The sequence below is a fragment of the Chlorocebus sabaeus genome, chromosome 26, assembly GCF_047675955.1.
Source record: "Chlorocebus sabaeus isolate Y175 chromosome 26, mChlSab1.0.hap1, whole genome shotgun sequence".
NCBI classification, from domain to species: Eukaryota; Metazoa; Chordata; class Mammalia; order Primates; family Cercopithecidae; genus Chlorocebus; species Chlorocebus sabaeus.
Genome location: NC_132929.1, coordinates 9,425,923 through 9,443,159, shown reverse-complemented (window position 1 = coordinate 9,443,159; position 17,237 = coordinate 9,425,923). Strand labels below are relative to the sequence as shown.

Genomic DNA, 17,237 nt, shown 5'->3' with positions numbered 1-17,237 from the left:
CAGATGAGCCTGGTTCAGGCCCAGGGCACACTTTGTGTTTGGCCTTCTGAGAACCTGAGCACCCAGTCAAGCCTGCAGAACCCTGAAATAATGTGTGCTGTTTGAAGTTGCTAAATTTTGTGGTAACTTCTCAGGCAGCAATAAAAAAACGCCTACAAGGGGATTTCCCAGCCGTGGGTCAGTTTGTCAACACAAACTTGGTAAGCATTCACTAGGTGCCAGGTACTGTTTCATGCATGGGGAGGTGGCAGTGAGCACGGGAGAGGGTCTCTACCCTCAAGGAGCTTACCTTCTAAATGAGGAACTTACATGCCCATGGATTGTGCAACCAGCCCAGATTTAGCACTGCTGTGGTGTGCCACTGACACTTTCCCTTTTGTATCTGAGGCACTTTTCATCACTGGTTGATCTGTTTTGTCCTTACAATAATGGACATCCTTTTTCTAATCATGTGTGAAGGTCGTGGCATAGGAACCGGCCTGAATTGAAAGCTAACGCCTCTTGTAAATCCGGATCACATAGCTGCCTCTGTCTCAGACTGGTGTGCCTGGAGTGGCAATCACTGAGAAGTATCTCTTGAAGGTAGATTTTCTTTCTCAAATTCTCCACTGATTATATTAAGTGGGACAGAAAAATGTGTTCAAATTGCTTATCACTATTTAATGGGGAGGTCTAGAAACATTGTTTGAGAGACTCCTTCTCTCATTATTTTGGTTTCAAGTCCTTTCTGAATCTGAAAGCCAGTGTATAAATATTGCTGGACTGTTCTTGAGATAATTGAAAAATGAAAATGGCTACAGCTATGGAATAACAACGATCCCACTGTCAGGGACCAGATGCATGGCAGGACACGTTGCTGTCTCGCCTGGAATGAGAAGGGGGCTGGCTGGGTGTGAGCCTCTCAGCTTTCTAGACAGAGTCCTGACACCGTCTCCTGTGTAGCAACATCCTTTAGGGCAAGAGTCAGGACTGGGACCGCTGAGCAGGGCCATGAGGATTTCTGTGCACGGGGTGGAGGAAGGCTCTCCAGGAGGCAGGCACCAGCACCCAGCCAAAAGAAGACAATTGACCAGCCTGTATCACCCAGGAGGATGGTGAAAGGTGGGCTAAAGCTGCCACAGTGTCCTCCTCTTCAACATCACGGGCTCTTTCCTGAAGCAGACAAGTCACTGCTGCTGCAAATGCCATGTGAAAAAATTAATTAACTTTTTTGAACTTCCAAAGATCAGCTAGTCTTAAAAGTTATGAGACGCTTTAGCGTTCTCTGCAGCTCAGGGAGGGCCCTTCAGTTACACTCATTTCTCAAGTTAATGGGAAAAAGCTAATGGATTCTGAAGGACAGCAGTAACGTATATAAAACACTTCTCAGGGGATTTGGGGGTGGAGGAGATAGAATCATGAAAAAGTACTGGAAGAATAATACTTCACTTTCTGTCTCAAAGCCTGGCTTTGTGAGTGCATCTTTCTGGAAACAGTTGGTTGTGCCCCAGCGGCTGAAGCAAGCCTGCCAAGTGGTGATGATTCCACTTTCTCCCAGGAGGAGGAGGAGGTGCTGAGAGGGTCATGCGCTGCAGAAGGTGTTGGAGAGACAAGGTGGCGGCCTGTGTGCCAGCAGGCTGTTCCCCACTCCAGGAAGGGTTTGCTCCGTCTGTTCTTAGTCAATGAACATTTCAGATGGGAGGTGGCTACTCTGTCTCCTCTCTACCTTACCTCATCTCTCCAACCACAGGCCAGAGAACTGGCTGCCAAGAGGCTTTTCAGCCTTGAGGCTGTAACCTGAGGCTGACTTAAGAATCAGGAGTTGTATCCATGTACATCATAGCAGGATGTTTTCAATTTGCTATAGTTAGGTAAACCAGTGACCCTGAAAAACTGCTGGATTCCTTAAATACTGCATGCCGCTCTTCTGCTCAGAAACCTTCAATGGCTCCCCATTTCCTATCTGTACCTCCCTAGTTTTCCAAATACATTTCTTACCAATAACTGTAAGAGCCCTATGCGATGTCCACTGATCCTTAAGCACACTTCATGCTTCCCTATCTCCATAATGCTTCTTGAGCTATGTATTCAACACTCTTCTCTTTCTACCCATGAAAACTCATTCATTCTTTAAGACAGGGTCTCACTCAGTCACTCAGGCTGGAGTGTAGTGGAACAACCATGGCTCACTGCAGCCTTGACCTCCCCAGACTCAAGCGATTCTCTTAGCCTCCTAAGTAGCTGGGACTACAGGCGTATGCTACCACACACAGCTAATTTTTGTATTTTTTGTAAAGCTGAGGGTCCACCATGTTGCCCAGGCTGGTCTCAAACCCCTGAGCTCAAGTGATCTCTCTGCCTCAGCCTCCCCAAGATACTGAAACTACAGGTGTGAGCCTCTACGCCTGACCTATACAAATGCTTTTTCCTTTAAAAAAAAAAATCAAGATTTCTCCTTAATGAACATTTTCCTGACTGCTCGTGATGGAATGAGCTCTTCCTTTTTTGAACTCGTATAGTGTTCTCTGTCTACAAATACTTGTGACTCTCCATTCTACCCTGGAGAGTCAAGAATGTTTAACATAGACATTAATTCCTTAACTTCCCATCTCCCATAGTATGCTCTGTGGAACTCTAGGTTCACAGAATATTACTGGTTCTTGAAGTTAAAAAAGTGCTTTTCTTTGTCAAATAATTTGAGAATTGCTTGGTTAGATAGGTTTCTTTCTGAAGTACTTCTCAAATATTTCAGTGTGCTAACCTTCATTACAAAACTTCAAGAGGATTTGATTTGTGGCAGTTTCCCAAGCTCGCCTGGCCATCAAGAATGAAGAGATCAGGCTGCTTGTAGTTAATGACAGGTAAACCTACATGTGTATAATGGATGGTTTTCCTGAGTAGCTCTATGGAAGTTCACAGTCCAGGAAATGAGGAAACACATTATGTAATTTTTTTTTTTTTTTTTGAGATGGGAGTCTTGCTTTGTTGCCCAGGCTGGAGTAACAAAGCTCACTGCTACCTCCACTTCCCAGGTTCAAGCAATTCTCCTGCCTCAGCCTCCCGACTGGCTGGGACTACAGACACAGGTCACCACGCTTGGCAAAGTTTTTGCACTTTTAGTAGAGACAGGGTTTCACTGTGTTAGCCAGGATGGTCTCAATCTCCTGACCTCATGATCCCCCCGCCTCGGCCTTCCAAAGTGCTGGGATTACAGGTGTGAGCCACCATGCCTGGCCTGTAAGTGTATTTTTAAAGCATCCTGTAAGGTAGTCATAGGGAATGTGGATAATCTTTTTGCAAAAGGGATACTTCCTGGCAAATTAATCCATTTTTATAGGTTTCTATTTTGAGTACAGAAGTTTCTTAAAGTGAGAAGTATTTCTGTTCACGCTTTACATCTTGCATCTTGTATAGTGCAGGTAATAGATAAGGCTGCACAAGAAATATTTATGAAATAAATGAATAACCTTTTACAGCTCAACACCAAGGAAAAGCCTTTTCATCCTCTAGAAAGATGACCAGCATATTGGATCAACAATCACTATGGCAATCATAGTGATTGTCCAGCCCTGTTTTCTCTGCACACAATGAAGTAACTTTGTTCCTATTTGTTGTCCTAAGTGGTCCATGGCCCACATGGGCTCATCAGCTTGACACATTGTGGCAGGAATGCTGAGTATGGAGAACAAGGAACACAGTCATGAACACCAGGCCTGGGATAGCCCTGTTTCGGCCCCAGAAGCCACCCTTACCTGGTAGCAGGTGCCCAGTTCTTTTCCGTTGGCTGAGAAGGACAACATGCCCATTGCCAGATCCACAAGACAGCCGATCTCCAGGTCCACGTTGCTCCGATTTGATCTCTGGGAACTGGCCACTATGTCCCCGCCCCAGACCATGTAGCAGTTGCTGCGTTTCACACTAGGAGCCAAGACAGGAAAAGGCAGAGAATCTGGACTGGGGCAGTTTGTAATCAAGACTCAGGAATGAAATGAAAATAGCTACAGAAACTTTCCTAGGAAGCTTTCTGTTCAGCCCCAAATAATTTTTTTTTTTTTCTTAAATGAGTTTATTTAGCTTCACCCCCATTTACTCAGACACGAACCACTCGGTGTAGGGGTGTGGCAATCTATTCAGGTTACCTCCTTCCAAAGAGCACAATGTTCAGAGAACTGTTTCCAGACTCAACGTCAGTACACCTTTGTGAAACAGATCAGGGAATGGTAGCATCCCACCACAGAGACGGGAAATTGAGGCCTGGGGTGAATGACCACCTTTGGCAAACTTACATGGGGATTTGGAATAAGAGGCAGAAACAAAAGTCTGGGTTCAGAGTCCCAGTCTGGTAATCAGCGCAAAAGGCCGTAAAACACTTGAAAACTCAGGCCCACATTCCTTAGGATGGCCAGCCTGGGCTCCCTACGAAGTAGTTTTTCTCTGACACCTTGCCACTACCTTGACTTACATGCCCCTGTCCTTCCCAGTGCCTTGGAGTTCTGCCTCCCACACTACTGGCTAACCATCAACTTAGGTGCCTTGCTTAGCTTTCTGTCTACCAACCCCCAGAATACAAAACTCCATTACAGGTATTTACACTTAACATCAAACTGTAATAATGAAAAAGTCCTTAAGGCTCCAAAGCCTGATTCCTTAATTGTAGGATTTCACATCCCAGGTGAGCTGTGGAGATGTGCAGTGGCTGAGGTGATTCTCACAGCTCCCCACCGTGGGCAAGAGACGACTGATTCTTTCTCCTTCTAAACCCACACTGGTGTACGTCAGCTCAGGCACCTGGTCCCTTGAAGTGACATGACATGACTTTTCTCAAGTGAAATCAAAGGGTGACGCTATACCTGATGCAAGAGCAGCCCCTTTAAACATCTTAGGGTCAGTGCGATGTGACTCAGCCTGGCTTCCTGGTGTGGTCCTCAGCATGGAGGGCAAAGCCACACAGGGGCAGAGACAGTACATCTGGCACCGTGGGGTGGGTAGGTCCTGGAATAGATTCTGTCAATTCTGAGAGTTGCTTCACCTCTCGGGATGATGTTCTCATTTGAAAAACCAAGGGTTCAATTAGGATTCGCCAAGGTTCCTTCTGCCTGTAGAAGTCTATCACTTTCCCCCATGGTAAGCATGCATTAATTTCCTGTCCTCTCCTTTGGGGCAACAATGGGTCTGCTCACTTCCTGTGAAAGCCCTCCTCATGCTCACTTCCTGTGAATGCCCTCCTCATGCTCACTTCCTGTGAATGCCCTCAGGCAGGGGCCAGTGCCAATAGCCTCTTTCAAGGAGTTATATAGCATTATTAGAGTTCCATAACTGCAGCCATGTTAGTACTACTTTTTAGTGATTAAGATGCTAGCCATACTGATGACTAATACGGAATTCAATTAATAATGTATTCAAGCTGTGGGAATGTGAAACGGTTGGCTTTGGTCATATATTAAAGACCTAAATTCAAAATGTCCTAAAGCATCTGTAAACGGATTTTGTATTTATTTCTTATTACGTAGGACAAAGAAGTAAGAATTATTGAATGTGTACTACATAGTATGTCTTCTCCTAGGTGCTAAAATGTTAGTTAATTTCCACAGTAAGTACGGCCATGGAGGCTCAGATAAATCAAGTAATCGATCTCGTATGGTAGAGCCAGCAAACTGGAATTACAAACTCAAATGAAGTGGAGACTTCTGCCTTTTCTTCTGGCTGAAGAACAAAGCCTGGATTGGTCAATCACTTTAGAATCCTTTCCTTTCCAATCTAAACCAGATGTTGCTCATAGTATCTATTTTGGCTCTTATAATGATGGACATTCAATAACGAGAATAATAATTATACAGCTGATCCTTGAAAAACATGGGTTTGAATTGCATGGGTCCATTATACATGGGTACACTTACAGGTGAATTTTTTTCAAGCACACATGGATTGAAAATACAGTGTTCACAGGGTGCAAAACTCACGTATAGGGAAGGCTGACTTTTCCTATACCGAGGTTCAGTGCTGATTGTGGTCACTGAGTATGAGTGGATTTTGGTATAGGTGGAAGATGCTGGGGCAAATCTAGCTCAGATACTAAGCAATGACTGTAGTTGAAATTTATTGAGTTGAGGCACTGTCCTAAGAATTTTTCTATAAATTAACTTATTTAACCCTCACAATATTCCGTGATAACAGAAACTATTATCCTCATCTCATAGATGAGGAAATCAAGGCCCAAGGATATTAAGTGACTGGTCCAATGTCATATCCCTACAAACTCAGGCAGTTTATTCTAAAGACAGCACTCTTTTTTTTTTGAGATAGAGTACTGCTCTGTTGCCAGGATGGAGTGCAGTGGCACAATCTTGGCTCACTGCAACATTCGCCTCCTGGGTTCAACCAATTCTCCTGCCTCAGCCTTCTGAGTAGCTGGGGCTACAGGCATGTGCCACCGTGCCCGGCTAATTTTCATATTTTCACTAGAGACAGGGTTTCACCATGTTGGCCAGGATGGTCTCGATCTCCTGACCTCGTGATCTGCCCATCTTGGCCTCCCAAAGTGCTGTGATTACAGGCATGAGCCACCCTGCCCGGTCTAAGCCAGCACTCTTAACCAGCTGCTGGTCCCTCATGACACAGTGACTGTGACTCACCTCTGGCCACTAGTCTTTGGTGAGCCAATATTCTCTAAAGGGCACTGGTTGCAAGATGTTCCTGTCTTTGTAGGGAGCAAAGGCCAGCTTGAAAAACAACTTACGACATCTCTACATATGGCTGTATAGGGAAAAGATGCTCCTGTACCTCAAGTAGGTGGGGAACAGAGGGAAACCACAAGCCACAGTCTCCTGAGTCACCTCTGGAGCACATCTGGCCAACAATCGCTTCTCTGGCAGTGCCAGCAGACCGGGTGGAGGGTATGGTATGCCTAGAATGTGCTTGCCCCTCAAGTTTCCTAATTTCTATTTGGTGGTTATTACTCATGAAGTCTCAATGTCTCTTTGATTCCTTATGCTTTCAACCATTATAAGCTCTTGGGAGGAGGAATTCTGAGTGTACCAGTTAGTGTGTGATGTGCTACATCTTTTTATTTCTTCTGAATCAACTTCTCTCAAGCACCCAGAGATTTTCTGTCTTGTTCTGATGTTGTAGAAATTGGGACTTGCCCAGAGGTCCTGGAAAAATCTCTGAGAGAGATCACGTACCCCATTGTCTATATTTTCCATCCCTGGGTCACAGTTTATATACATGATGAAATTCTTCTCTATTTTCACTAGCACTTTTTCTCACTGTCATAGTACTGGTTTGTTTATTTGAAGCCTGTACTTCATTTTCTCCTTGTAAGAGAGGCTGAGATGTTTCCTTCTTTGGGTGTGGGATGGAAGAAAAAGACTGGAGGGAGGGACTGAGAAGCCCGATGGCTAACCCTGCCACTTGGAAGCCCCCTTACCTTTCGTGTACCCGGCCTCTTTCATCCCCTAGGGTGACAGTCACTGTGCAGTTTTTATTCAGGTCAAACTTTTCACTGTACAAGTGATAGTCTGGAGTCACCCATCCGACCCAGACGCAGGATGGATCCTGTCCAGCAAAGATGCGGATGGCATAGTAGCACTGCTGTGGAGAGACGGCAGACGGGAGTCAATGGCCCCCATCCAGTTGAGGAGAGGGCGCCCAAGAGGCAGAAATAACACAGCAGCTCACTTGGCCCTTTTTTTTTTTTTTTTTTCTGGAAAAGGGCACACTAGTAGAGGTAGACTACATGCTAGATCTGGAAGGAAGGCTGAATAGGTATTCTGGCTTCCTAATTTTTCCTTTCTATTTTGCTGTAGCATCTGGCAAAGCAAATGCTTAAGCTAATCTACCACCCTTTGCCCAGAAGACGCTGGTGCTCAAACCAGGAGATGCTGTGGATGGAAGCAGTGGCAGCTGCTCAGAATGGCAGCACAGAGCCCTAACCCTCCCCTGGGCACCAGGGCAGATCTGGGCTGCAGGAGAGAGCGGGCACAGTCCCTGCCCTCAGAGAGAGTGTGGTCAAGGCTCAGAGCGTTCCTGTTACACTTTCTCCTTCTACAAGGAGGTCCAGTGCTTTTTTCTGGAAAATCTTGAAAGAGGTTGCTTAAGAAAGAGTTCATGTCATGGCCAAATGTGCTTTATGTAGCTGTCACACTCAACTACAGGCAGTATTGAGAAGTACTGCAGTTTTTGGCAGGGCTCACACAGTTCATGGGGTTATCACTGTATTACAACAATAGCTACAGCACTGAGGCAGGTGACTACCTCATCATTTTCCTTATGAAACTGAGCAGATTCATTCTTAATGAAGTGGCTCTTACTTGTAGTCTGTCAAATTTTCTTGACTGGAAGAAAAAAGGGTCAGCTAAACAAACCTGGGTTTGAATCTTGACACTGCCAGGTATTCATCAAGTGACTTTGGACAAACCATTTGTCCTCTCTGTGCATAATATTATGCATAATATTATCCATTTCAGGGCTTGCTGATTAATTTTAAATGAATTAAATGGAGATTAAATGGGAAGGTGACAATGTGCCAAGCACAGTGTCCCACACACACTAAGTGTGTGATTCACTGCAGCAAGAATCTTACTCCTGATGAAGGTGAATCTACAAATTCAGGATTGTTGGATAACTTTACAGAAGGGTTGACCCACATGCATTGCTTCCATAAACTTTTTTTTTTTTTTTTTTTTTTTTGCCAGATGCTAAAGAAGAATGAGCAAAAGAAAGAAAAATCAGGAGGTGCTTTCTGACTACTGTCTAGGGACCAAAAGTAGCTTCCACCTTCTGTGCTGACTTCTTGCTCTTCTTCTCATTTGATTGCTTTTAACATCACTCCTAGTACTGCACAGAGACATGGGGGAGCTGACTCACAAAAGTTTATACAAAAAAAGCAAACCAAAAGATTGAATTGAGCGCCCTCCACTGATGCTCATTTCAGTCAGAAAGGCAGTGTTAGGTTCCTGATGGCCAATGGGCAACAAGTACCCAAAGATGCCCAATTAGGAGCTCCAGGTAGAGCTTTTGCTTTGCACTGAGTAACTGTATTTCTTTTCCCCACTTGAGAAATGCCATAGATGTGTTCTGGAAGCATCAAGATGGATATTAAAAGACAGAGTAATTGGCAATTAAAGAGGATCTCTAGACAGATCTTTGCTGTAAGGGGCATATTACCAGGCACAACGAAGAATCAAATAATTAAAACCATAATTGAGCACATTTACTTACTGTTGTTGTATGAGAGAGTATTTCTTGCATCTGTTTCCTGGGGGAAAGATAATCCATGTTTTAGTTATTCAGCTGTATAGAGAATCCCACTGTTCCGACAGGCAGTTGATCTACCTTTAATGATCAGGGCAAGTTTAGGAAAGTGGCTGCTTCCTAGACACAAGTAATTGCAACTAGTCTTGGGACTGTTCATTTGTAAGCTGTTAACAAAGGCAGGGATGTGACTCCCAACTCTTATCCCTTAGCCCAGATGGTAAGTTAGATGGTAAGTTGAGAGTGAGGATGGAAGACCGCAATAGTACAAGCAGGGATACCTCTGAATAGGTTATCCTATTCTCTCAAGCAGCTGTGCTTGTTTAAAAGCTTGGTAGAAAGCAAAACTCTAGAGGAAACCCCAACAAGACGGCTCCAGGCAGCAGACATACATCAATGATTAAAAATAGACATCAGGGGAAAAAAAGACAACAAGGAATATATTCCTTATCAGGAAGAAAGAAGACACATTGCCCATGAATCACACAGCTGCAGAGTTGGACAATGCCCATAGTTATGCAAAGGAGGCAGTATCTGCCTCCAGAAACTTCTAATTACACACAACACCAAAAATAATTGCACCCTCTTATGCCCTCACAAAACACAGGAGTTGTGGCAGCAAGGAAGGTAGGGGCTCAGAGTTCAAGAAGAGCAGAAACTTTACCACCAGATGCGTCTGTTTAGCATGATTGGCACCTTAATTATGCACAGCACAAACACACACGTGTATTTGTATGCACATGTGTGCACACACATTCTCTCTTTTTTTTTTACCTGGCTGAAGGCAGAGAGAACTCTATCTATGGAGTTCCTGTGCTGAATTAGGGTAAAAAGCAGAAAGGCTTTACAGCAGATACAATGAGTGCCTCTGAGAACTGGAGGCCTCACCCTCACCTTTTCTGGAAAGCTTCACTGTCCAGACAGGGGCTGTGGCTGAAGGAAGAGTGGCACTCGACAGGCATGCTCAAGCGGCAGTAGATCATGTCGGCATTGCTATGCTGTGTGCCAAATGTCTTATGGGTCACCTTGAGACATGGAGGGCTGTCCATGGTGCCATCAATCCTCATGACCTGGAAACAGGACGAGTCCTTACCTTGACATACCAAAGGGCCTGACCTTGACCCAGTCCCTTCTTTCCTCATGGACGTGCATGCCAAGGTATTCTGTGAACTACAGAAGTAAGTTGTGTCCAGTGATAATCAAACTATGATTCTCATCATTACTTGGGCCTTGTCCTGTAGGAAGAAACAGATCTGCTCCTGGCTAGGGAAATTAGAGATTTAAAAACATGCTCAGTGGGTTGTCTGTAAGGCCAAGGGTGGAGAATAAATGCGCCAGAGTGGGGCGGCATCTGGCAGACACAGCATAGTGTCCACAGAGGCTCAACTTTTAGGGCAGGGGGCAAGTGGCTAAAGAAGATAATCTTTCCAAGGGCTGTGCTTGTCACTGGGCATGAGAACATCTAAGGGAAGGGGCAAAAGTAATCCCAAAGCTCAGGAAGGATGTCCAGCTCCTGAGGAGGGCACCCTCCCAACCCAGCCCAGCTCTCATCTCTGCCACAGTCATGGTCTGAAGGCTGAGGCTCCTGGAGCCTCCTCCCAATACTGGAGAAAGCTGCAGTTTCTAGACACAAGCATTGCAGGGGGCACAGCTGGGGGAGAAAAGGTCAGAAATGGATTTTTGCAATGTGTGTGGAGAGGGAAATGCGGGGATACAGGGGAAATGAACTGAGGCTTACAATAATAATTTTCTTACAATCTGAGCCTCTCTTTGCTCTCTGGAGAGCTGTTCGTGTCCTGGGTCCTATGAGAATACTTCACATTTGTATGGTTTTATATTTTTCTAAGCAGAGGGCCTCTAGGGGTTTATGACCTCTAAAAGTTTAAGAGTCACTCTTCTAAAGTAATGGTTAGGGAGGAATCAGAGAAATAAAAGTCTCTACTATTTAACTGAGGAAGAAAGTGGGGCATTAAGGTTGATACTTGTTGAATTCAGATGGGAGGATGAGTGAAGGAACTTACAGTGAGGTTGAAGCAAACCATTGAATCTACCTTGACTACAGCTGCAAAGGGGCTGATCTGTCTGGTATTTTTTTTTAATCAACACTCTTCTCCCATCCACCATGGAAAAACCATGGTCTGTGAACCAAAACAGAGGCAAATCTGAGTCGATGTAGGGCCAGAACCAAAGTTAGGCTCCTTACAATCTTTGGCTCCTCTCTGCTCCCCCTAGAAGATGGGGATAGATTATTCAATGATCACATGTCAGCTTAAAATCTTGGCGATATTATCTAAAAATTAAATAGGTTCTACAAGACATCAAGTCATGGGTGGGTAAGAACATACATGTTCAGTACACATAATCTTGAATATAGGTACTGAACTTTTAATTTTTTTTTTTTTTTTGAGACGGAGTCTTGCTCTGTCGCCCAGGCTGGAGTGCAGTGGTGCGATGTCACTGCAAGCTCCGCCTTCCAAGTTCACACCATTCTCCTGCCTCAGCCTCCCGAGTAGCGGGACTACAGGTGCCCACCACCCCACCCAGCTAATTTTTTGTATTTTTAGTAGAGATGGGGTTTCATCATGTTAGCCAGGATGGTCTTGATCTCCTGACCTCGTGATTCGCCCGCCGCGGCCTCCCAAAGTGTTGGGATTACAGGTGTAAGCCACCGCGCCCGGCGTAAATTTTTTAAATAAAAGAATTGCTTCAAGAGACAGGGTCTCTCTCTGTCACCCAGGCTACAGTGCAGTGATGTGATCATAGCTCACTGCAGCCTCGAACTCCTGGGCTCAGGGATCCTCCCACCTCAGCCTCCCAAGAAGCTGGGATTACAGGTGTGAGCCACCACACCCAGCCTGAACTTAAAAAAAAAAAAAGGTTTAAGGTCTCCAGATACTGTATTACTATGACAATACAGTATAGGAACATCCAGAGCAAATGCGGTGGACCAAAATGTTGAGAGTCGATCTGCAGGGTTGTACGTGCAAGGCTGCTGTCTCTCGTGAGATGCCACTGGGCGGCCCCAATTAAGGTGCCTGCAACTGCAGCTCTGAGGGCCAGCGGGGAGGTGGCTGGTAAGTGGCCAGGGCATGGACTTAGGTAAGCAGCTGCCTGTTGACAGGAGACCTGGGGGGGGCTTCGGGCCTTGGCCCACCTGACCTGCCAGGGCCACACACGTTGTGGAACATTACCTGTATGTGTGGATGGTCCTTTGGCACGTTGACAAACGTCGGGAGGCGCTTGCTGAACCACATAGCAACATCTCTGTTCGTGTTGACAGCAAAAGGCTCAAAGCCCTCTTGGAGACCGCACATGGTATAAAACTTGAAGGTACTGGCATCTGTCCCGAGATTCATGCGGCCAATCTGAGACAGCCCCAGACAGCAGATGGGCACAAAGCCTGCAGAATAGTTAGAGAGCCCTGCTTTAGCCCGAGGGCACCAGCCCAGGACACTGTGAGGAAGCTGAATCTGTTCTTCCTTAAGGGCTTTGACTCCCAGTAGGACAGATGGGACACAATCCTCTTTTTCTTTCTTTCTTCCTTCCTGGCACATAAAATCAACAACAGGAGGCCACATGGAGACCACCACTGCCCATGGTACATGGGAAAGAAAAGTGAGCTTGGTTCAAAATGATTTGGGAAAAAAATCATCCAGTAGAGAATATTCTTAAGATATAAATAAATATCAACTGGAAAGGCAAAACCAGTAGGAGAAAAAGTGAAATTCTTTATCTGTCCCTTAGTTAAAATTGATCTTAGGCCCTGGGAAAATTTAAATACTACCCAAAACAGTGCAGTGAGACTAAAGAATGACTTGGTGAGATTTTTGCCACAAAAATAAAAAGACGGGTAACTATGTGAGATGATGAATATGTTATTTTGCTGCACTGTAGTAGCCTTTTTACTATCTCTATGTATTTCATAACATCATGTTGTATACCTTAAATATACAAAATAAAATTTATTTAAAATACAAAAAAAAGACTTGGTGCAAGTTGCCCAAGTTTTCTGGACCCCAGCATCTTCCCCAGTGACATGAGAGGTCCTTCACATTTTGAGAGTAGGATTCTAAGAAGTTTTAAATGCTAGCACTATGATTGTGCTTGTTAACAAAATACAATTGACAAACACCCAGTCTCCTAGCCCACGGTCCTCCTCGTTGCCTACTCAGGAAGGCAGAGTTTCAAGCGCGAGCCAGAGAAAGCTCTTCTCTTCCTTCCTACAGCTATCATCTCTCCAAGCTCACATCTGCAGCCTGATCATGTTAAAAAAACTACCACTCAAAACAGACCGAAGCCGAAGTTCAAATTGTTTGGTGTTCTTGTTTGTGGGCTATTTATACATCATAATTGTGGACCAACAAATCAGCAACACAGGGAAAAGCGCTAATTATGTTGGATTTGGGAGGATGTGAGAGGCAGGGAGGCGGCTGGAGGACAGCTGGAGGCTGCAGAGCGTGCCTGGAAGGGTAGGAGTAGTTCTGGGGCTGCTGGATGAGGCAGGGGCTGGAGGTCCCTAGAGAAGAAAGCGGTGTTACTCCCTAGGATAAGAGTGGTCATTTCAGGGGACATTTAAAGGCCAATTTCGGGAGCATTTACATCTAACAGTAAAAACTTTCTTTCATAGACACCAAGGCCAAGATGCCCTCTTCCTAGATGGAGGTTGATATACTATTATCTAAGCCACAAAGTTTCTATGTAAATAATAAGTTACGTAAGTGAAATGTAAATCTCTTGCAAGCTATGCGGTTGCTTTTAGAAACTATAAACTCACTTAGGATACAGACGCGTTTAATACCGTATCTAAATAAGAGAGAATATCAATGTGATCCTAGCAAACCGGCAGTGATGTTTGTACAAAAAGCCTCCTCGTAGTGCTGCCAACTGAGGACAGACTAGGACCCCTACCTCTCAGGACAGTCAATGGACTGGTCAATGGATGTTGCATACCTGTGCATGTAACATCCTGAGCACTATGCTTCTGGTATTTTTGTGACAGGGGCTGCAATGGATGAAACCATTTCCTTTCTATAGACAGACATGTTTATAAATAAAGAACCTTTGGAAATCTGACTACAGTGTAGAAGAAGAATTGCTTGCCAGTAAAATTTCTAGGCTCCCCATTGGGAAAGATGGTTTTGCTATGTGCCACGACAAGATGTGAAGGAAGAAGAAACTATCCCAACCCCAAGGAGCTTACAGAAGTGGGGACAAGGTATGGAATACAAAACAGTGAATGTGTTTGCTGTAAACCATCCCTAATCTCAAGACAGTATTTGGGTTATTCTACTAAGGGAGGTAACTGAACCAAGAAAGCCACCAGTATAGGGTTATCTTGGAGCCGTGAACATGAAGATCATGAAACAGTCCAGCCTTGATGTCCACAGAACAGGACAGCTTAAGAAAACCTCCCTATTCCGTTCTTCTCCATGACCCTGGGCGGTGCAATAAGTGAGCAGCAGGGGTAAAAGCCTCAGTGCGAAGCAGCAACAATGAGGATCTGATCTCAGGACATAAAAATAATGTCCTAGTCACAGACCCATTGACAACGTAAGGGGGAAAAGGTAATAATTGCATAAGACTTCTTTTTTTTCCTAAGGATGTTGAGCTCCTCCTCATTCCTAAGCATCAGTAGAGAGGACAGCACTTTAATAAGGCTAAAACTAAGGACATGAGGAGTTAATGGACTTGACCAAGATCACAGGAAGGGCAAGTGACAAAATGGGATGAGATCCTTTATCCTCGAGTCATAGGCCAGCTGCCAGTCAGTGTGTGAGAGGGAGTGAGTGCTCAGGGGACGAATGCCCCAGATTTCAATGGTAGTTATGACTGGGGCCAGAGGACTGCATTCACTAGGGAGTAAAGTGTGGCCCCTGTGGGGCAGAAAGAAGCCTTCTCTACAAGGAGAGTTGCACACTCCATGGGAAAAGACAGGGTGTAACAAAAGTCATGGATGCAAGAGCAATGGGAGGCACAGAGTATTGGGGACCTCCAGGAGGCTAAGTGGACGTGGCTGGGACAGGTCTGTAAAACAGCAGCAGAAAAGCTAAATCTAAGGCTTGAGTCAGAAAAGAGAACATCCGAAATCTCATAAAGCACCAGTGCTTTCTCCTGGAGAAAATGATTCGATAACTAGATACATTTAATCAGCTCCCTCCACTTGGCTAAGGAGGATCTAGCTAACATCTGCATTTCTAAAACTTCTTTATTTGAGGCATTTAAAAATCTTGTAACTTTATAACTCTTCAGGAAAGATAGATAAGGGGGAACAACCATGGCATGATAAACCACAATAGCAAATATTTACCAAATACCTTGTAAATGTCAGGCTTCGTGCTCTGCAGATATATCTCATTATTATGCCAATTTTACAGATGAGGAAACTGAGACCTAGAAAGTGGACTTGCTCAACATCTGCTACCTGGTAAACTGCAGAATCAGCATGTGAACGAAGCTGCCTGAGCAGGAGTCCACAGCAAACAATGCGGACTGAGGCCAGGATGCCTGCTTCCTAATTGTCATGTAAGCTAACTTGCTTTGTATCAGTTACATTGCTTTTCAAATGATTTTCCAACGTGTCAGGTAGTTCACCTGTTTGTCTCTAGATTAGACAGATGGAGACCCATGACCGCAACATGCTCCAGGGTCCTTAGAGGAAAAGGGCTACCTGTACACAGCCCACCACGTGCACTCCAGAATTCACCTGGTTAAAAGGATCCCCTGGGCAAGGTCATGTGGCATTACTATCTGACTGTCATAAAGAAGGATTTCCATGTTGCACACAGCTTCATTAACCCGTAGCCTCAAATGAGACTGGAGAAGACAAAAAATAAGAGGGAAAAGAATGCCACTTCCCTACATGCAGCCTAATAGATACGATCATGCTGACAACTCCGCAGAGGTTTGAGAAGAAAATCTGCAGACGGCACAGTCTTCAGTCAAGTTCTATACAGAAGTTCTTGTCCCAGGAAAGCAATGGCAAGAATATATGCATTTATATTTTGTAGAGGACCCCCAGTTCTGATACACTCGGTATTATAAGGCCTCATACTGGTTTTCTGATTAGGAAGAGGGAGAGCAGGAGGGTAATCTTAAAATTCCAGGAGATTGCAAAGAAACCAGCGCTCTCAAAAATCCAAAGGAGAGATCCATTTTCAAACCATTTTAAACAAAAGGAACACAAAAAAGAGAATAGCTACCAGCAAGGGAAAAGCTGACATCTTAGAGACAGGGTGGTAGATGACCACTCAGACCGTTCCTGGGGTGTTTCTGGGAGTTTCAGTCCAGCAGCACATGTTGTACCCCTTCCTTCCCATTTCCTACTAAGCTTTGCAAAGACAGAGTTACAGGACAACACGGAGATGGTCACAAGCCTGCAGAAAACAAAGGAAACAATAGGCCACGCTCCCCTGCCACAGCCACTTTCTGAAACACAAGACCCATCTGGAGAGAGAATGACAGGGGACCCTGGGTACCAGCGTGTGTGCCTGCAGGTGGCAGTGACACTTCCTGCAGATAAGTTTCATTTTCTGCCTATTGAAAAGCTGCCAACAGAAATGAGGCATCTGTTAAACCCGACAGGTCAGTGGGCAGGAACGGCCTGGGAGGCTGCCCCTGCAGACACCAAAGCTGTAACAGGAGGTAGGATGTCCCTCGGGGGAGCGCCTGGCAGAGAGGCAGCACAGGAGACCACACCAAAGCCTCTTCCCGATGTCACACTCTGAGGTCTAGCAGGATGTTCTGGATTTTATCTGCCTTTCCTTTAAACAGAGGAAAAGAGAAGGCTAATAGCAAAGGGTTTGCCTTGGAGGCTTCTGAGCTCTTAGATACTTTTAGGTGTATCTAGACAACACTGAGAGCTGTGATGGTCCAGTCCAGGGACCAGGGGAGGGAACATTAATTAGAAAATTCTAATGAAGCAGATAAAGGCATATAATCGATGATGCATAAGAGGATGGAAATGACAACTTATAAGTAAGCCAGAGGTAAAAACAGCCATGAACTAC

The 17,237-nt window shown here is 45.0% G+C and overlaps 1 protein-coding gene across 4 annotated transcripts in view; it reads right to left on the bottom strand.

The window, feature by feature from the left end:
• RYR3 (ryanodine receptor 3) overlaps positions 1-17,237 on the bottom strand; it is a 551,601-nt gene that overhangs the window by 206,115 nt on the left and 328,249 nt on the right. For all 4 annotated transcript variants that reach the window (XM_073012013.1, XM_073012015.1, XM_073012014.1 and 1 more), the window contains exons 28-32: positions 12,423-12,631; positions 10,126-10,301; positions 9,199-9,235; positions 7,406-7,569; positions 3,732-3,897 (exon numbers count right to left, since the gene is read on the bottom strand). In XM_073012013.1, coding sequence (XP_072868114.1) covers positions 3,732-3,897; positions 7,406-7,569; positions 9,199-9,235; positions 10,126-10,301; positions 12,423-12,631 — 752 coding nt within the window. The remainder of the gene's footprint in view (positions 1-3,731; positions 3,898-7,405; positions 7,570-9,198; positions 9,236-10,125; positions 10,302-12,422; positions 12,632-17,237) is intronic.